At 48.3% G+C, this 21597-nt stretch overlaps 1 protein-coding gene across 1 annotated transcript in view; it reads left to right on the top strand.

The window, feature by feature from the left end:
- MAST4 (microtubule associated serine/threonine kinase family member 4) overlaps positions 1-19896 on the top strand; it is a 148712-nt gene extending 128816 nt beyond the window's left edge. The window contains 7 exon segments of the mRNA XM_023751286.1: positions 1231-1431; positions 3840-4069; positions 4663-4785; positions 10974-11110; positions 13096-13277; positions 13588-15177; positions 15180-19896. Of these exon segments, the coding sequence (XP_023607054.1) occupies positions 1231-1431; positions 3840-4069; positions 4663-4785; positions 10974-11110; positions 13096-13277; positions 13588-15177; positions 15180-17473 (4757 nt within the window). The 3' untranslated portion in view covers positions 17474-19896.
- Positions 19897-21597: the final 1701 nt, after the last annotated feature.

Here is a 21597-nt window from a genome sequence, read left to right as displayed (position 1 = left end):
ACACTGGTAGCCTGTGAAAGAAAGAGAAGTAGAGAACAGGGTGGCCACTTAACTTCCCTCTGGGGGCCTCAGCACCTCACTCTGAGCAAGAACATTTTTCCTTCTGGACTGTGCAGTCACCTGACCGACATCAGTGATTGTCCATCTCTGCACCCTTCCATGAGGTTATAATCTCTGATCATCCTCTGCTGAAGGCAGTTCTCATTTTTTTAACTAAAAATATCTCCTCCGGTTAACAAGAAAGGTTAATAACATTTAAAAACAGGCACGGCTGGCGTAGAGGGGAAGGGAGCCTCTTCCCACTGGTCTATTCACTCGAGGGCAGATCAGCATGCAGCACACTGTCTAGAGCAGCGGTTCTCAACCTGTGGGTCGAGACCCCTTTGGGGGTCGAACAACCCTTTCACAGGAGTCGCCTAAGACCATCGGAAAACACATATATAATTACATATTGTTTTTGTGATTAATCACTGTGCTTTAATTTGTAACAATGAAATTGGGGGTCACCACAACATGAGGAACTGTATTAAAGGGTCACGGCATTAGGAAGGTTGAGAACCACTGGTCTAGAGTAAAAGCCAGGAAGGAGTAGTGAGCCACTGAGTAACATAGCCAGTAATATCCTTTGTCTTGTCCTATGAAATTTACAAGGAGCTTAGAGAATGAAAGGGGTAAGGAGTCAAAGGAGACACCTAGGTACTTTTTGTAAGTTACATACCTAAGCCTAGTGTGAGGTGTGTACTAGGAAGATGGTAGGAGATTACACGGGCTTACTTCATGATTAAATGACATGACATGACATGATTAAATGACGTCCAGATATCAAAAACCATCATGACCAGCATTCCCAGTGAGGATCATTGCTATCAGAGGACAGTATACAGTAGGAGGTCATGGTGTGCATAAAGGTGATGCTTGCTTCATAGCATGGTGGAGGGGGGCAGACGAGGGTTGTGAAATATAGATCTAGAAAGTAATTATTCTACTCAAACGGAGCCATTGATGTTAGCAGGCATATTCAAGTAGAATGAAACCCCTTTCATCTTTCCTCTCCACATCACCTTTCTCAAACCAGTTGTGTTTTTGATGTTTGCTGACACCGTCCGGATCAAGAGCCACGTGGGAGTATGTTTCCCAGCATTCGTCCTTCCTTCTCTCTCTCTTCCCCTTCCCCCTCCTCTCCTACCCCAAATTTTTCTTGAACGTGTTTATCCCTTCTTCTTTGTGCAGTTGGCAGTTTTTCAGAGCACTTGGATCAGATAAATGGACGAAGCGAGTGTGTGGACAATACAGATAATCCCTCCAAGCCACCCAGTGAACCCGCTTCTCACATGGCTCGGCAGCGCTTAGAAAGCACAGAAAAAAAGAAAATCGCGGGGAAAGTCACCAAGTCCCTTTCCGCCAGTGCTCTGTCCCTCATGATCCCAGGAGGTAGCGCGGCGTCTACTCGCATGACCTTGTGTGGTTTGTGCATGTACCCCACCCCCCTCCCCAGTGTGGAATGCTGACTGAGGTACAGGACTGCTTAGAGCAATAAGCAAGGGCTCCCAGCCCAGCTCACTAGAGCTCCTCCTGCAGGCCCCCAAGCTCCCAGAGAGCAGTGGGCCTCACGTCTTCTCCCTTCTTCCTGCATCAGGAGATGAGGCAGCCTTCCTTCCCAACAAAGCCTTCTTTCTTTTATTTGTTTTCTTTCCTTTTCTTTTCTTCCCCTTCCAGGTTAAGGGATAAATTTCCCTTATGAATAATTTTTCTTCCCTACACTATGCTCATTTATATACTTTACAGAGCTGTTTACAGCATCTGTGTTGGAAAGCTGAGTCTAGTTTTTTCATTTAATTAATGAGGAAATAGACAGAGAAAACATACCTTTTTTATTTCTGGGATGCAAAGTCACAGACAGCACTGAAATTGTAAGTTTTCCCAGCCCTGTCTGTTGAGCTATGCTTCCTCCTACTGGTAGTCAAATCATTTTCCACCCTATATTAGAAAACGGGGGTTAATTATGGTTTTATTGAATTGCAGTGTTTTTTCACAACTTGGTTTTGCCTCTAGTAGTCACTAAGTCAGTAGTAATTCCACTGGCAGAGATGAGATATGCACCTGGTGGTTGATTGTGGCTTATCATTCAAGCGACAGCGTGGTAGAGTGAAAGAGGCAATTGGACTCTATGGCAGATGGCTTGCACGTGGAAGAATCCAGACCATGTATAAAAGAGATTGTTTACATTTTTGAAATTGGTGCAGAAAGAAACCGGATATAAACAAATGCTCATTTGGGGGTAGCGGTCACCTTACCATGTTCTGTTGGCTGGGAGGCATGCATTTGGCACCATAAAGCAAACCCCTACCCCTTTAGCTTATGTGACTGTTGTACCCAAAGGCAGTGGCCCCAGTGCAGTGGCTGCCGGGAAGGTAAGTGTGGAGTGGCCCAGTCACTTCTGAAAGCTGGTGAGAAAGCCCGCATCTGGGTAAAGTAGGGCAACTATTTAACTTGGGGAGATAAGGGAAACCATCATGAGGTAAAGGACCCAAGGCAAGCATGTCAAACTCGTGGCCGGCGGGCCTTTTAAAGGAGGCGTGCGTCCCGCCAGCCGCAAGTTTGACATGCTTGATCCAAGGCCTGGCTTTCCATCCATTTGGATCTGCAGATCCACCCCGTCCTCTTCTCGCTTGCATGTTTTGAAGTCCCCCGCCCACCAGTGTATGTCTTTTGAATAGACAGGAGGCCGCCAGCAAAAGAACACCGAGGGGCCGCATGAGGTCAGAGAGTGAAGGGGCATGGGCAGTGGCACGTTTAGCTCATTGTTCTGCTTTGCACAGACATCAGAATGGGAACGAGTGAGGGTACGGATGCTCTCAGCTTCCTGTGGCCGCACGGCGACTCGCCACCCTGCTGCGTCTCCCGCAGCGTGGCATTCCGTAGCCTCGCTCCCGCCGAGCTCACATTTCAACGGCAGCATCCTTTGTAGATTATTCTTTTTCTCAAACACACACAGTTTCACGTGACCAGTGGAAATCTGTGTAGATTCACACGGCTGGAACAATGATATGAACTATACATGACAAGGCATTTGCTTATAAAACAAGGAAAAGGGAGCAGAATCGGTGTTTTGGATTGTGAACCGAGTTCCTTTCAAATTTCTCTGTTTCACCTGCATTGTCCTCTCAGAAACCTTATTAGAAATGCAGGTGCTACAGGAAGAGAATCACTTGTAACCATAGTAACAAGGAGTGATACTTTTATTAAAAAAAAGTTACCATTTCAGTGCTTTCTTGATTCAATGTTTTAGTCAGTACTAGTTCAGTAAATAATATGATATAAAAACAGCGGGGAAATTACGCCTTTCTTTCCTGGCCATGGGTGTTTGAAAAGGACCATGTGAAAGTTGTTGAGGGCAAGAGTTGGAGCCTGAGAATCTTTTACTCTAGTCCACACGGTCTGCTCTGTGGGCGTGAACTTCAAATTCGTGCATCTATGAGTTGTTTCTTTAAGTGAAATAAAATGCATTAAATAGCATCACAGCTAGATAGTAGCTAAGTGTTGTGTGTGTGTTTTAATTAGCATAGAGAACTAAGAAATTATACCTTTAGTTTATGAAATGAAAGCTCGTTAAAATACAGACACTTTCGAAGTTTCCTTGGCAGACCTCTGTTTTGAAATCCATACTGCTGACCCATAGAGATATTTTTATATTATTTCTCCTTTACTTTTCTGCTAGAATGAATGCATTTGTTTTGCAACCACGCTCCCAATCCCAGCAGGGCTGACGTGGTGAGGGCTGGCTGCATGCATGCGCGTGTGGCCAGCATGGGTGTTGATGACTGGCTTCTTTGTTGCAGATATGTTTGCCGTTTCCCCACTGGGGAGTCCCATGTCTCCCCACTCCCTGTCCTCGGACCCTTCTTCTTCACGGGATTCCTCTCCCAGCCGGGACTCGTCGGCAGCCTCTGCCAGTCCGCATCAGCCCGTGGTCATCCACAGTTCGGGGAAGAACTATGGGTTCACCATCCGAGCCATCCGGGTGTACGTGGGCGACAGTGACGTCTATACAGTGCACCACATCGTTTGGGTAAGACCAGCAGTCTCTCGTCCTTGTTGCTTTTTATTCCCAGCCAAACTGGGGAATGGGTGAGTGGGCTAAGACAGACATAACAGCAAATATATTTTCTGTTAAGCTGGTACTTGGGACCTGCTCCACTTTCCTTTCGTGCTCTTTCCCTTGATGTATATGACACAATTGAATTCAGCAAAAAGAAATCCTTTCGCATAGTTCTGTCCAGTTTTTACATTTGATTGTCTACTCTTTGTACCAAGCTGGTTGAAAGGGCCAAAGACAATCCTATTTCCATCCTTCTTTATTCTTTTGTTCTTGTTTTTTTTTTTTCTGTGTGTTTGTTTGTTTTTTCTTGACCGCCTTTAAAAAACAAAACAAAACAAAACACACAAAAACTACCTTCGTAACATCCTGAATTTTTTTAAGAAAACATAGAAATTACCCTGTTTTAGGATGATGACAGTAGAAGCAGGAAACATGCCTTGTTAATACTCTTAGGAGCTTAGGATCATTTGGTACTTAACTTGTAATAGTCTGGCACTAGAAGCAGTAGGCTTAGGGTTGTCATTGGTTTGCTTACTAATATGCCCTCTCCTCTTGGACTTCAGAATGTAGAAGAAGGAAGCCCAGCCTGCCAGGCGGGCCTGAAGGCCGGGGACCTGATCACACACATCAATGGAGAGCCGGTGCACGGACTTGTCCACACGGAAGTGATAGAGCTCTTGCTGAAGGTACTGTCTTTATGTCACAACCATGCAGACGGGGCAGAGCCAGAAGGAACTGGTACCAAGAATTACATGCCTGGGTCCCAGGGTCCTTCTTCAGCACACGCCACACATGCAGGCTCATTACTGAGGACTTAGTCAGTAGTCTCGGGTTTATTGTCAAAGACAAAGATAGGAATTCTCTGGGTTTATATCACGAATATCTGCATAATCACCTCCTGATTTAATTTTGCCTCTTATCCTAAATTATAAAGAAAAATTTGTTTTATGTACTTCACATAGAAAAATCTGGTTGGAAATCAACTAAAGGTGATTTTGCTCAGGAACATTCAAGAGGTTTTATTCTAGTGGAGTAAGACAGAGTGGTGTAAAGCTATGGGGTCTGATCTGATAGTTGAGCCTGAGAGCTGGGTTTCCTCGGAAAGACAGAATTGTGAATGGAAACATGTCTACTACCAATCGTATACATAGGTGGTAATGGAAGAATGAGTTCTGGCAACCAGTAGGCCTTTCCCTCCATTCCAGGGATCATCAAACTTTTTAAACAGAAGTTAAAGCTGAATAAAGCCCAGGGAGGAGGAGGATCACGGGAAGCATGAAAGGAGAGGAGAGTGAATCTTACACGGATCCCCTTCCTTTTTCCGAGTTCTTTGCTTTGCCACCTGCTGACACCAGAATATAAAGTTTTAGCTCCAAACATAGATTTGATTAAAACAAATAAAGATGAATTTGAGATTGATGTTTCATTTTGTTCAGAAACAAAGGCTAATTTTCCTGCAATTAGAGTGCAGTGTCTCTAGCTGTAGGATTGCTTTACAGTTCAACAGATTTTCAGATGACCTCCTTGCTCCCTGAGCACCCTAAGGGGCTGCCAGGTACCTGGTATAAGCCCGCGCTGCAGCTCACCTGGGGCCTATGGAGGGGAAGCTTGTGCACATACCTGCCATTTAGATAACATGCACTCAGACCATTCCTAGCGCACCGGCCTTGCGCAGGTACCATAGGAAAGTAGCAGCACAGGAATTAAGGTATAATTCTTGCCCTCAAGGAGTATGGAAGATATGTAAATGGATAAAATTCAGCTAACTTAACCATTCAGGGCTATACCAGAGGGAGGAATCTCATACTTTTGGAGAAAACATTCTGTGAGTGGAAGAGGCATCACAGGGAAATGACGTTTAACTGGAACTTGAAAGAAAATGAGGAACTTGGGAGGTACTACAGGGAAGTGGGTGTGGAAAGCCTTTCAGAATAAGTTCAGTTCAGTGACCTTTTTCCTCCTTCTTTGTCATTCCCTGAGTCTGGCCCAGGTACCGAGAGTAGAATAGCATGTATGTTCAAGGGTCCATTGTGAAGTAGCAGACTGTAGAGAAGTTATTGCCATTGGCTGATGCACAGCATTAATGAGATATTCATCTTGGGCTCAGGTGTCCCGTGGGCTGGGGGCTAGATTCGCTGTCATCCATGCTCACAGGGCGTCCTCTAAGTCTAGACAGCTTTCTCACCTATACCAGGGGACAGGGCTGACTATGAGGAGAGCATTGCAGAGCCCTAGGCAGTGTTAGAAATCAGCTGTGGGCATGCTGAACACACAGCAGACCGGACAGCAGCCTGTAGGAGAGATGCTGAGACATAATTGATTATTTTCATCATCGATTTGATAAAGTATTCTAACAGGATTCTGTGTCCTAAAACCTCTCTTTCTGCTTCGTTGAAACTTGGATGTCCATTTCTCTGGCAAGGTCTCTTGGCAGAATCACACGATTCCATCTGTATCATCTGGTTACAGAGTGCTTCCATTCCTGCACCTAGTTAGTGTGTTCTCTGAAGCTGCCTGCTGCCTGCATAGACATGCTGGAGTGGCGAGCCATTGGCACCCTTCGGAGCCATGCGCACTGTCACAGATCCAAGCAGAGGATCCTGCCTCTTGTTCATAAAGGAAGCACTCAAGAGGAGTAGCCAGTGTAACGAAACAAAGAGGATACGAGGGATTTAATTATCTTCCCAGTGAACTGTGTAATCATGCAGCTTTCTTCCAAATTTACCCAGCAGTCTCCGACAGCGTGCAAAGTGTCTAGTGTCAACACTGGGCTCCTCCGTGCCATCGCTGATGGGGCGTCGGAGTGGGAGCTGTGTTTCGGCGCTTAAGCGGGGTTTTATACTCACAGACTACTTTACAAAAGCTCATGCACCCTTAGCAAAAGGAGGAAGAGCCATCACACAGGGCTGCATGTGTGTATTTAGAAACACACTACTTATGTATCGTTCCGACTGTGAGTATGGTTAGTGCATTCCATGTTTGTTTCATGGCCTCGCTGTAGTGGCCAGTGGAGGCCGTATTGACCCAGTCTTATCGCCTGCTCACGTGATAACCTGCCTGGCTTAGCCTCTCTAATCCAGGAAACTCTCTTCTCAACCAGGCTGCCTTCTTAGGATAGCGCTAGTTTAAATCCCCAATGCATAAGACAAGCCCTATAAAACTTCCCCTACTTCAAAACTTTCATTTGCATGAACTCTGGGGAACCTCTGGTTACTAAAGTGGGGACCATCAAATAGCCTTATTATTACCACCCTCACATAACTGCTGAGCCCCAAAATGTGCAGAGCATTGTGCAAGGGTCCCCCAACAAATGATACGCAAGCGTAATAGGAAATAGTGCTTTAGGTGACTAGGCTCAGGGAATCCTCACACCCTGGGAGGTAGGTACTTTGGATATAAATGCCCCTTGTTACAGGTGAAGAGGTACAGCAGAGAGGTGTTAGACAAGCAGCCCAGGCTTGTCTGCCAGGAAGGAGCAGAAGAGGATCTGCACCCGGCACTGCAGGCCTGAGCACCGTACCAGAGTGCTCCTCCATTACGTTCTCCGATTGCCAGGAACTTAACGTCCGATGTTCCCAGGGGAGAAAGTGGCAATTCCAGGCGACAGTCCAAGTGTTAAACATAAGCAACAGACTGTACCTATGGCCCGAGTTCTGAAGGAGTGATGGCCTTCCTCCAGGTGGACAGGTGTGAGGAGTTAGGGGTCATTGTGACGCGCTGTGAAGGCTGGTGTTTAGTATGTGGGAAGGGGAGGCAATACAAAGAGAGGGCATTAAATCACAAGGAGATTATATCACAGGAGAGCTCAAGTGCTAGAGATACATGAGTACACCCGTGTGGCTGGAGCCTGGGTTCAGAAAAGGGATGCAGTGGGCAGCCGGCTGGGGCCAGGTTGTGGAGGATGTGGATCAGGGCAAGGACACGGCTGTGCAGGAAGATGCTCTTCCCCATGTGCACTTTGCAAAGAAATCAATGGGAGAACAGTCTAGCTCAAGGTACCCAAGGCCAACAGCTAACTAATGTGGAGCCAGATGGAGAGAAGAGATTGGGTAGATGACTTCTGCTCTGTGTTCAGTTCCATCAGCTGAAATAATTTCCCTCCCACTGTGCCCTAATCACACAAATGGTTTGAAGTAAAAGAGAACTAACTGAACATTTAACAGTCTGCTGGCCCCATTTTTGTTATTTTTAAACAAGTACCGCAGAATTTCTCTGATGAGAGGTTGCTCGTTCGCCAACAGAACGTCCAGTACTGAGGATGAACTGACCCCATTAGCTACATTGTGCCGAGTTTAGGCAGCACTCGCTATAGCTGATGCATCCACCAGGTGGCAGGCTTCCTACTTGTCACCTATTCTCTGTGAAGCTATCTTCTAGTCGTTTATCATTTCCACAATCATTAATGTTTCTAACTAGCTATTGGTATTCTGCATCTTTGTATCTGGGGACATTCTCTCTTATTGTATTTCCATAAGTCGGGTGAATTGTCCTCTGGAATAGCCACATGTAGAAACAAGAAAGAGAAAACTGGGTTTGGCTTTTGTAGGCAAAGGGGACATTTGTATAGTCTAGTGACGTGTTCTGGTTTAGCATTCCTGGTTATAATTGTATTTATTTTCTAATGTTTTGATATGTTTATATCTCCTTAATTTCTTCTTGACAGTCTGATTCTATGATTGGTCTTCCTGTCCGTCAGGGCCTGTTCCGTCACCACCACTTTTTCTCAAGTACAAGCCGTGCACTCTGCTGGGAACACGACAGATGGGAGGGCCAGGGCCTGCCCTGCCCATAAGGAGCGGGCAGTGGAGATGAGGGTCAGGACAGCCAGCTCTGGGCTCTTGCACTGGCGCTGTGGCCCTGGGAAGGACGAATGTCTGTGAATCCGCCTTCCTTTCCTATAATGCAAGGAAGGGTAACAATCTCTTCGCACCTCATAGGGTTGTAACAAAATAACCCTCGTGGCCTGGTAAAAGAACACATGTGAAAAATACTTCAATATCCATAACGCGCTTTTAAAATACCAGGTGGCATTGTTATCTTCTTCTAAAGACATAGAAGTCGATGTTAATTATGATAGAAAAGTATAGACTGGATTTGGTAGCCCATAAGACAGAACACCCCAGTGATCATTATGGCCCTGTGTGTCCACTCTGAGTGAGTGTGGAGAAAGATCGAAAGCACTGCAATGAAAGATAAGCTCCAAACGCCACATTTTTGCCCTTATCCTTCACCTGAGGCATAGGAAAAAACAGTTTTAGTATCCTTTCACTCAGTTGTGAAGAGAAGGAATACCCCATCCCAAACAACCTTCATTGGTAGACCTTTCATATTTACAAGAATTTTCTTTTTAAATATAAATAGAATGCCAGTCTCTACTATCAGATAAAGGTTTATTTTTAAAGTTTTGTCATTTGCATATAGAATATATAATCTATTCTTTCATAATGAAAAATAATTTTTTCTCTTTCAATTTCAAATCCATTTCCATAAAACATTTTTATAATTATGGCATTAGGTATGGGACTATATATTCTTAACTATATAAAGAACTCTAGAATCGATAACAAAATACTAAGACTCTCAGATACTAAATTAGATGTAAGATGTGAACAGAACATTTCCTGAAGAAACACAGATGATCAAAATCAGTGACACAACATTCAGCCTGTTAATTGTCAAGGAATGAAGATTAAAACTTGACATAACTTTTTCCTATAAAATTGGTAATTTGCTTAATGTCAATATTCAGTTCTGACAGGCCTGTGGTAAGATAGGTACCCGTGTGCTGCTGGCAAGAGTGTGAACTGACATAAACCCTCTGGGAAACAGTGTACCAGTCTGTACGGGGGTCTTTAAGAAGTTCTGATAGGCCGCGTCATTCAGTACCTGGAGTCTAATTGCCCAGTTTAAGGAAAATGTCAGAGGTTAGGACAGTGATATGTAGACAAGGACATTTATTTCAACTCTTATATAAATTGAAAAGTAGAAAGCAGTAGCAGTAGCAAGATAATTAAATTTTGATCCACCCATCTCACAGAATATTATAATATAGCCAATTAAAATGCATTCTTAAAGAATATTCAGTGATGAAGGCAAAGTGTTTTGAAGTTTTATAATGTGAAATGAAAAGAACAACAACATAAAACTAGATGTTAGAATAATTTAAGATTTAAATTGTTTATGAAGCCCCTGCCCAGGACGGCGTGAAAGCGCACGAGGCCCACGGGATGACCTCACCCCACGTGCCTGGGTGGAGAGAGGCTGCTGCGTGCTCACTGGCATAAACTTTCCAGCTCGGCAGGTTTTATGGCGATAGAAAAGGAACCTTTTAAAATAAAGAAAAAATAAGTCTCCTTCAATTTTGTTACTCTTTGATTTCCAGGTCAAAGGAAAAATACAAACATGAGAAAAAAGAAAAGTAAATCAACCAAGGAGACAGCTCTGGGCACATTATTTATGCTTCATACATATGGATGATGCTACCTATTATTTATAGAGCCTTTCCAGGGGTCACAGTGGGGCTGAGGGCCTTACCGACTCTGTCCTTCATGTGGTCCTCAGAGGAGCCCTGGAGAAGGTGTGATTCAGCTGTGAGGTAGCACAGGAAGCGGAGGCGAGGGAGGAGGAGCAGCCCGCTCAGGTCCCAGAGCTCGGATTTGAACTCAGATCAGAGCCCACCCTCTTACAGAAACCTTCCATTGTGTCTCCACCCAGTTTGCATTCTCCAGGACTTCATAGTTTAAAGGGTTATTTAGAAATGGAGGTCCTTTTGTGTGTATGTCCTTATGTATCTTTGTGTTTGAGCCTCCTATCTCTGTTCTCATCTTGTTTTATTACAGCATTTCCCTTTAATACCATCTCTTTTTTTTTATAGAGTGGGAATAAGGTGTCAATCACTACGACCCCATTTGAAAACACATCAATCAAAACGGGACCAGCCAGGAGAAACAGCTATAAGAGCCGGATGGTGAGGCGGAGCAAGAAATCTAAGAAGAAAGAGAGTCTAGAACGGTTAGTTCAAGCAGTGTTATTCTTTGGGAGTTCAGTGGATACCCATGTGGGAGGAGAGTTACTCCCTACCTAATTTAAATGCTATAGATGAGCGATTTTTATGCTGTGGTTCACATATAGTTATACATGAAAGTTCATATTCGTAATAGCATTATTTTTCATAGTGGAAAGGTTTATGTAGCTGTGTTGTAAACCTAACCGTTGCGATTCAGGTTGCTTTATCTCGCGTGTAAGAGCTGTGAAAAGCCCTTGGGTGTTTCCTAAGCCTCTAGACTTGATTCCATGTGAGTTGGATTTGAGGAACTGAACCCTCAAGCAGTTCTTAACATTAAATCTACATTTAATAATGTCCTTTGCACTATCGAAAAACGGCTGGTATTTTTAAAATGCCAGATATTCGGAAATAACTGCATCTTAAGAGCATCCAAATAAGCCTAGAAATAAAAGGGCTTTGTCTTACTGACTGGAAATCTGGCCAGGGTACCGTGGGCTGTCTGGGAGGCATCGTGGGTACCTCTCTGGGCTGCGTGCAAGATGCGGCAGGCGTCCCTGGCGGGAGCGTTTCTTGCCAGGCAGCTGTCGGGATGTGCTCCCTGCAGGATGCTGCAGCAGCTCTCCCTTCCCCTCTTGAATCTGATGTGTCTGATCATAGTCAGAGGGTTTTTTGTGGTAGAAATGTAGGAGGAAAAGGCAGATGTAAAAGGGATGCTCATCAACCCCTGGAAAGACAAAGCTGTACAAGAAAGGAAATAGAATTAAGCTTCCCATGGCCCAGCTGTGAACAACACTTACAACAAAGAAAACACCAGCCTTTTTTTTAACCAAAAAAATTTTTTTTATCTATTGAGAGGAATAAAAAAAGGGGAAGTGTATTTGGTCGGAAGGTGGAAGGGGGTTGCAGAAGAGGTTAGTTCTCATCTTCTGTGGTAGGACAGCAGCGGATACTTTCTGAGACGGAAAAACTAAAAAGTAATGTAAGCTCACTGCTTAGCAATGTGCAGACGGATGAGATGGGCGAAGACGCACTCCTCGTCTCTGGAGAGGGGGCAAAAGAAGGCAGAGGATGCGGGTGGTTATTTTTCACTGTAAGTTTATAAAATGGTTTGGCTTTTTAACCCACGTGCCCTCATTACTTTTATTAAAATTACACACGCATACAGCACAACACATACATTCTGAGATGCTCCCTTTTTTATGTGTGCCTTCTATTTTGTTTGTGCTGTAAGTCATAGAGAGCACGCTGTTCCAAGGGGTAGCAGTGTTTGCCCTTCTTGCTTACGCTCCGCGGGGTGGGTCGGGGCTTGCGGGAGGGTGAAGGAGCCGTGCGCAGCCGCCTGCACCTCTGAGCCGCGGGAGGCTGCCCCTTCTGCTCCAGGCTGTGCTTGTTGAGCACTGAGTACACATTTGCTTCTGCTGCAGCCAGGCGGCTGCTGCCCTGCTGATAGGATAAGCTTCAGTTCACCTTTCCCGGCACGTCTATGGAAATGGACAGCCTGCACTGTCATTAGGAATAGTCAGGAGCCCACAGCGGGATAAGCCCAGCAAACAGCCCCTCACAGATAAAGCCTCTGCCCAGTGTGTCACCACTAAAGAATCTTATATCCGAGATGGCTTTTCCTCCAGAGGTTTACTGGGTATTATCTCTTAATGAAAGTGAGTCAGCATCTGGGGGCACATACTCAGAAGCCTTCAGGCAAAGAACACCCTCCTCATAAACCTGACAATAAATAAATGAATATATACTTAATGTATTTCCCCAGCTCGTCTTAAAGGGTTTGGAATTCAGAGAGCTTCCATAGTGTGCTATCTTCCTTTCTAAGTCATCCAAACATTTTTAATAGAACAGTGGGATCCTACTCTTTAATAGGATCTGCCATCATATCAGGCCTCCGGCACAGAGGTGTGACTGGAACGCAGGAATTGTGCGGAGGCAGGAGCGGCTCTGGACAGGGAATCTGATCCATTTTCTCTTGTTTTCACTCTAGGAGGAGATCCCTTTTCAAAAAACTAGCGAAGCAGCCTTCTCCTCTACTCCACACCAGCCGAAGTTTCTCCTGCTTGAACCGATCGCTGTCGTCGGGGGAGAGCCTCCCGGGGTCCCCCACTCACAGCCTGTCTCCCCGATCTCCCACGCCCAGCTACCGATCCACCCCCGACTTCCCATCCGGTGAGTGAGTCTCCTGGCCAGGACAGCAAGGGAGAGTTGAGAGGAGGTCAAAGTCACCATCTTAAATCCTGAGGATTATTCCAGCCTGGAGGTCTTTAGATAGGGCTCTTCGGACCATTAAAATAAGACAGGAAGTGTTGGGTTAAAACTTAGTGTAGGGAAGTTTGTCCAAAAAGTGTTCATTCATTAGAGTTGGATGCTGACAGCTTGCTGACCTTGGCCTGACCTCTGCCTGAAGCAGTTTGGGCTGGAGGGTGGGAAGGGGAGAGAAGGTGGCTGTTGCTCACAGCATTCTGTTTTCTACCCCCAGGTACTAACTCCTCGCAGAGCAGCTCCCCAAGTTCTAGTGCCCCCAACTCCCCAGCGGGGTCAGGACACATCCGGCCCAGCACGCTCCACGGTCTGGCCCCCAAACTCAGCGGACAGCGCTACCGGTCCGGAAGGCGTAAGTCCGCTGGCAACATCCCGCTCTCCCCGCTGGCCCGGACCCCGTCTCCAACGCCACAGCCCACCTCCCCGCAGCGGTCCCCGTCCCCTCTGCTGGGACCCCCCCTGGGCAATGCCAAGATCGTGCAAGCCTTTCCCAGCAAAATGCACTCCCCTCCCACCATCGTCAGACACATCGTGAGGCCCAAGAGCGCCGAGCCGCCGCGGTCCCCGCTGCTCAAGCGCGTGCAGTCCGAGGAGAAGCTCTCCCCGGCCTACAGCAGCGACAAGAAGCACCTGTGCTCCCGCAAGCACAGCCTGGAGGTGACCCAGGAGGAGGTGCAGCGGGAGCCCTCCCAGCGGGAAGTGACCCTGCAGAGCCTGGAGGAGACCGCGTGTGACACGCCCGCCCTCAGCCGGGCCAGGCCCGTGGAGCAGGGCTGCCTGAAGCGCCCCGCCTCCCGGAAGCTGGGCCGGCAGGAGTCCGTGGACGACCTGGACCGAGAGAAGCTGAAGGCCAAGGTGGTGGTGAAGAAACCAGACGGCTTCCCCGAGAAACCCGAACCCCATCCGAAGTCCCACCCCCTCGGGAGTGACTCGGAAAACCACTCTGCGGTGAGGCTAGAGGAGCGGGAGAAGAAAATGTACCCGAAGATGTTGGAAAGGTCCAATCATTTTGAGAACAAAGCAGCCGGGCAGGAGGCCCCGGCCCCGGGCGGCCTGCTGAAGGGTGCGCTCCACAAGCCGGCCAGCGCCTCGGCCGGGGCGGCAGCGGGCCGTGGCCAGGCCCCCGCGGACCACAGCCAGGGCACCTGCGATGGCAAACCAGCCTCTGCACCCAGCACCCTTCAAGACGGCCCCTGTCCCTCCCCCGACAGGTCCGCCGCCGGGAGGGGGGACGCTGTGGAGAAGGCTCCCCAGGCCAAGGAGTGTCTCCGATGTGAAAAGTTAGACAGCAAGCTGGCCAGCATGGATTACCTCCGCAAGAAAGTGTCCCTCGAAGACAAAGATGACAACCTCTGTCTCATGCTCAAGCCCAAGATGACCTCCAGTGCCCATGAGTGCCTGCCCGGGAACGCGGTCCGGCCCACGGGCGGGCAGCAGGAGGCGCCGGCCTCCGAGAGCCGGGTGTTCAGCAGCAGCGCCCATGCAGCTCCGATGGGCGGCGTGGTGTTCGTCCCTCTCAAGGCCTTGGCCGGCCGGGTGGACGGTGGGGCAGAGAAGCCGGGCCCGGTGGCTCCCGAGCCCCCTGCCCGGAAAAGCCCTTCTGAGTACAAGCTGGAAGGTAGGTCTGTGTCCTGCCTGAAGCCAATCGAGGGCACGTTGGACATTGCTCTCCTGTCTGGACCTCAGGCCTCCAAGATTGAGCTGCCTTCCCCCGAACCCATGCAGAGCCCCGGCCCTGGCCCAGGCAGTGCCCTGGGGCCCGCTGCGCCGCCCGCCCTTCCCAGCGATGGGAGGAAGGGAGATGCTGCTGGTCAGAGGAGTCCTCCCCTGCTGGCTTCAAGGTGAACAAGTCCTACCTGCTCGAGCCTCGGTTCCTGCCACCCAGCCGGGGTCTCCAGAATTCACCATCGGCTCCCCAGCCTGACCCAGCGCTGAAGCAGGACAGGAACGTTTCCCAGGCCACCAGGAGCCCCGCAACAGACACGGAAAATGATCCCCAGCGGAGAGAGGGCGGGCCCAGCAAACGCCAAGATCCCAGCTCCAACATGAAATGCCTGCCCGCGCTGGGGCAGACCCTGCGTGGTGCCGACCCATCCAGGGCACCGGGCCCGCCCCCACCCGAAGGGGTCCCCTCACGGGAGAAGCCGAGTGGGAGGGAACCGACGGAGAGGGGCCCTTCCACCGCCAGAACAGAGCCGCAGGCTGCAAGGGCCGCCGTCCGCAGAGAGCCCTCCATGGAGCCGAGTCCTCCACAAGCTGCTAAAACTGGTGACAACAGAAATCTCCCTTCTGTGGGAGGAGCCCGCTCAGATGTCCACACACAGACCCTGGCCACGGAGAAAGCCCGGGGGCCTTGCGGGAAACCAAGCCACAGGGATGGCCGAGAGGAGGTGAGGCCGCTGGCCAGAGAGGACCCCTCTTTGCACCCCGTGGGGACGGGGACGCCTTGTGAGCGGGAGCTGGGCAAGGGAAGGAGCGGCCCGGAACCCACATCGCAAGCCCCTCCTGCCAGGCAGTCTCTGCAGCCTCCGGAGGGTGGGAAGAGTGACAAGCTCCGCAGTTTCCCTTCTTTGCAGAGAGACGATCCCCGGGAACCGGAGAGGAAAGAACAGCTGCAGCAGCAGCTCAGCAGCGGCTCTCAGCCCCCACCCGTCACCAAGGACCTGCCCAGCCCGGCTCGGCAGCCTTGTGGTGCACCCAGCCCCTCCTCAGGCAGAGAGCTGGGCAGCAAGCCCTGGGCTGCAGAGCCCAGCCTGGGCCTCCCGGACCCGCCCAGGCCCGCTGCTGTGCATGGTGAGAGCAGCCACAAGCCCGGGCCTGCCCCTGACCCGAGCCCTGCAAAGTCCAAGCACCCAGACCGGCCCCTCGCCTCCCAGAGGCTGGGCATGGGGGCTGCGGTGGCCAGAGAGCCTGGCACACAGCCCCTCAGCGGCCCCAGCTCCCCCAGCGGCCCCAGCCGAGACGGGAAGGGCAGCAGTAAGGGTGTGTCGAATGTGTACCCTGCCCTCCCAGGTTCCCAGAACACAGCCAGCCATGTGATCGGCCAGGGAGGAAGTGGGCCCTCAGGCTCACTGCCCCCCAAAGCGGGTCCCCTGGACACCAAGCTGAAGCCCACTGAAGGCGGGCGTGCCCCGGAGGCGCTGGAGAGGCCCGTGCATCCGCCCCGGCAAGGACACCCCGGGGTCAGCGAGTCTGTAGACCAGAAACTTCCCACTGTCAGTGAAAAGCTAAACCTGTCTCCAAAGCACCCCAAACCACCCACTGTGAGAGACGGCCCCCCGCCGTGCAGACAGACAGACAAGAGCCCTAGTCCCCTGGCCGCCACCGCAGACAGGAAGTCTGAAGGGAAGAAATGCATGGAAGCACTTTATGGTCCAACGGACGGCAGGAAGCTGGAGGCCAGCCTGCCCCTGGCACAGGGCGAGGCCAGGCTGAGGGGCACGGAGAAGCCGGCAGGGGCAGCGGGGAAGGGCCTGCCAGACGCCAAGGGGAGAGGGCTCAGTGCCCAGAAGCCACCGCCCGAGGCAGGCAAGCCCAGCGGCATGAAGCGGTCGCCCTCGGCCATCGGGCAGAGTTCCTTCCGGCCCACTGCCCTCCCGGAGAAGTGTCTGAGCACCTCCTCCAGCTTTCCCGAGGCCAGGCCAGGCGCTCGAGAGGCCCCCGCGGCCAGCAGCGACCCCGCCTCGGCCAAGGCCAGCGGGGCCACGGCCGAGCCCACAGCCCCCAGCAGCAGGGACCAGAGGAAACCCCCCTCTGGGGGCGATGGCGGGAGCCACATGACAAAGAGCGACTCCCTGCCCTCCTTCAGGAGCTCCTCCATCACGGTGGAGTTACAGCACCCCAACCCAACCACGGCGTGGGGCGCCGGGCCCCGGGGCAGGGCCCTCTCAGTAACTGCCCCCCCAGGAGAAACCAAAGAGAGAGAGCCTGCCCCGGCCCAGCCTCAGACCAGGAAACAGAACGCGGGCAGAGAGGTGACCAAGCCGTCCCCCGCGCCCGGCACAGACCGCCCCGTCGCCCCTTCTTCCGAGAAGGACTCGGTGGTCCGGCAGAGGCGGGGGAAAGAGGGTTTGCGGAGCAGCCCTCACAAAAAGGCCTCCTAAGGGGCCAGGCCCTGGGGGACCCTCCCGGAACGGGTCACTGAGTCCTGACTACCTTTCGAAACCAGCACTGTGGGAGCATCGCAGGCCGAGCCTGGAGTCTCGTCCAAGGAGGGGAGAGGGAGAGAAGGTGGAAAGAAAGGGACCTTCTTCCAAATGCCTGCCCCGTGGTCACCGGTAAAGCTGTTACCAGATAGTGTTTGTGCAAGAAACAATAAACACCTTCACAGCCGAGGGTTGTTGAGGAAAGGATTTTCTCTGTAAATATCTGGCCATGTGTTGGGTTTGGGATGTAGAGTCTGTACCTTGCTGCTGATCGTGTCATTTATGACAGTTTTTCTTTTAAAAAAGAAAAAATAAGATTTTTGCTTTACCACTTATCATGATGTAGTAATGAAGCAAAAGGTTAAAACCGATGTATGTGAAAGTAGAGGTCCACCCATGTTCGTGTATATACACGCATCCACCACATGTGTTTGTCTGTGGTTTGAGAGACTGTTTCAAGACTACATGTTCCTACGTTAAAACACCCTAAGTAGAGGTAAAGATGCAAGAAAGCCCTACCCACCGTAGCTTGTGAGTTTTTATGTGCATTTGTAACCAGAGATGTTGATAGGACTGTATCTGGCTGCCCGTGTTTCCAGATCCAAAGCAAGAAGTTCTCTAATTGCTGCATTTAGAACCCTCCTCCATCAGGAAGGGCCAGACCGTGGAGGTAGCCACGTTCGTTTCATGGTCATCCTAGTGGGCATTTCACGCCCGGGTCCGCCTGTCTGAAGGCCAGCCGTCCTTGTCTGTGGCTGTGTGTGTCGGGTCTTCACCCCAGGGGGAGCGGGGTCTATAAACACACATGATCTTGATGTCTGTTCTCCTGCATTTTCTCCTGCTCATGCTCTTAAACTCAGGCCTTTCTGCTGTGAGTCGCTAGTCTAAGAAGCACACGTTTTGTAGTCCTGCACCAGCTCTGCTCTCAGACAAAAAGGGACATTACTGGCTGCACGCAACTCTGCCAGGACTTAGGTTGAGTTTTACTCGGTTGAGCATCAGGCATTGGAAGAGGTTTTAAATTTGCTTTTGGACGGGAAAGGGGGTGGGGGTAGATTTTGGCATCACAGCATATATATTAAGAAATAATCAGGACATCAAGATACCTTTTAATACATAGCTGGGGCCTTATGTTGTAGATGAAGCTTGCTGTTTTTAGCAAGTTCCTGGGTTTCACATTCATTTCGGATGCATCGAGTAGCTCCATACATTTCATAACATGATCTCTTTATTTGTATGCAAAAATAAAAGACTGTATTAATAAAGAGCAGCATTTTTGTAACAAAAAGACCTGTTGGAGCTATTTTGGTGCTTGAATGTGACTGTCCTTTTTACTTTTGCTAAGCCTTATTTAAATTTTGTATACCATGGAATATGTAGAAGTTGTCCAATCATTTTAGTGCTGAAGGGGTTTTTCTGTTTGTTTTCCGTTGCAGTTTTCCTGGTGGTTTGTATTGTATTGTAAGATGTCGCTTGCTGACATAAGTACTAAGGCACTAAGTACTAAGAGAAAATACACACAGATAAGTATTTATAAGATGCTTGGGATCTATAGCAGGAATGTTTGTTTTGTTTTTGTAAGAGGGAAAAAAAATTACCAATGAATACTAACTCAGCACCCAAGCCCCCTGGGGGATGTCTTAGTATCTTTAGGCTATAAAATTCTTCATCTAAGCACAGCATCATCCTATGGCCCTGTGGATTGTAAATCATTTATCGGGGCCGTAAACTCCACTCCAAAAACAAAGGCATAATTTAACTAACTTGGTTGTCCTTCACTGTAAAATGAGTTGGCAATGACAAAAGGAAAAAAAAAATAAAGAGTAGGAAAAGTCTCCTTGCCCCTATCTTTTCCCATGTAGTTTTAGCCATTCCCCATCAGTTGTAGAAGAAACAAATATTTTATAAGAACTTAAGTGGGTTTCAAAAGTGGTCTCAACATTTATAATTCATATCTGTGTTTGTTGGTTGTCATAACCCAAGGCTTCTGCACTCAGACATCAAGACAGGGCTTTCGGGGAGGCAGTTCATGGTTTACAGCCGTTGCTTCTTAACTGTCCAGTTTCCTTTAAAGCACAGCTAGGTGCTTGTTTACAAACGACATATCTATGTATATTTTGTATAGTATATTATCATTTTTGCCAAATACGTTTTTGCATTTTGGATGAGTAAAGAGTACTAAGGTTGCGTTCACGTGATAACTGTCTGTTGTTGGTAACCTCTCCGGTCAGCTGGTAGAAACCCTCCTGTGTTCCCTCTGGTCCATTTCCTGTGATTGTAAGACGTGCCCCTCAGTAGTGCTCCCAACGATAGATTTACCAGCTTAACGTTTGTTAGGATCTGTGCAATAAAGTGTTTGCAGTCTTATTTTCTCTAAGAAATTCCCTATGGATGTCCTAATTGTTGTATATTGAAATATTTATACTTATGCGGTCGCATAACATTGAAATAAAAATTTAGCATGAAAAGATAATGGCTAATAAGGTGTGTGTTTTTTTGCATAGACACACATACATACTATCTCTAAAATGTTAGTGAATATAACTATATTATGGAAATCATGGGTTTTTGCAGATTGCTCTGTTGAGCGGAAAGGTTTGCCAATTTTTTTTTTTAACTTACACAAACATGTTCCATTCATTCTTCAAGATTAAGTCTCCTGTAACTCCTTCCTGTTTTCTAACAACCTTCTTCCTTGCCTGCAAAACTTTTCAGCTGCCACACTCACCATCTCCCTACGGTCTCAGGAAAAGGTGTCCTTTCTCAGTGACACCACCTCCCTCGAGTCTCCCAGAACCTTGCTCCATCAATCACCATTTGTCTTCTCATCTTTCCTTTTCTTCCCTCCTGTCTCCTCATAATTAAAAACTATTGAAGCCATCAGGAAGGAAAGAAGCAACCCAACACTTATTGTCTACCTATAATAGATAGATAGATGATAGAATTATATATATTACAAGAGGCCCATTGCACAAAGATTCGTGCAAGAATAGGCCTTCCTTCCCCTGGCTGCTGGCACCGGTTTCCCTCGGGCACCCAGGACCCGGGCCTTCACTCTGGCCGCCGTCTCCCGCCTTCGTTCGGGCTGGCTGCCGCCATCTTTGTGCATTAATTTGCATATTCCCTCCTTATTGGCTGTGGGCGCTGCCATCTTTGTTGTGAAGTAATGGTCAATTTGCATATTCCATCTTTATTACATATGTTAGACATCATATATATATATACATACATACATATATATTATATATATATATATATATATATATATGTATATATATATATATATATATAATGTCTAATATATATGTGCTTAGTTCTGGGCAAAATAATATATATGTGCTTAGTCCTGGGCAAGATAGATGCTTTTCATCAACCATCTCATTTGAGCCCAAACACAATCCTCAGACCAGATGGTGGTGGCACCCCATTTTACAGGTGAGGAAACAGACCCAGACAGGCTATGTAATTTCTTAACATACAGCCTGTAAAGAGGTTGGGTTAGAATCTAGATTTTTTCTGGTCCGAAAGCTCTTGACCTTTATAAGCACTACCAGATGTCATGTAATTTAATTCAGATCCAGGGACCTCTGGGAATGAGGTACACCACTTCATCTTTTTTACATGCTGAAAAAAATTCAGCAACTGAATTTTGGGTGCAAAATTACGAATGTGATGATTGGTGGGAAATCATGAGCCAAGGAAGCTATTCGTTCTAGGTAATAGGCCCCTTTATTAATTCTAAATTAATCAGTAGGCAATTTCCCATCTAGGATTTTCAGTTCACAAATGTAACATAAAAAAGTGTCGCTGTATTAACTGCAGAAATATGCTTCCTTCAGTATAGACCTGCTGAACTTACTAAGGAACTTAGTGGTGAGACAGTTCTCAAATTTAACTTCCCTCCTGCCATATGTTTTTTTAATTGTTGACACTATTACAGATGTCTTTCATTTCCTCCCCCCCTTTTTAATTCATTCCTCCACACAGTCATTTTGTGCCCTTCCTCTTTTATTCTACCTCTAACCCCAGTTAATACTGAACACACCTTCTATATTATGACCACAGCTTTGTTGAATCTCAGT

The sequence above is a fragment of the Myotis lucifugus genome, unplaced genomic scaffold (assembly GCF_000147115.1).
Source record: "Myotis lucifugus unplaced genomic scaffold, Myoluc2.0 scaffold_0, whole genome shotgun sequence".
Classification (NCBI taxonomy): Eukaryota; Metazoa; Chordata; class Mammalia; order Chiroptera; family Vespertilionidae; genus Myotis; species Myotis lucifugus.
The sequence above is the reverse complement of the archived record's forward strand: the minus strand, read 5'-3'. Positions and strand labels throughout refer to the sequence as shown.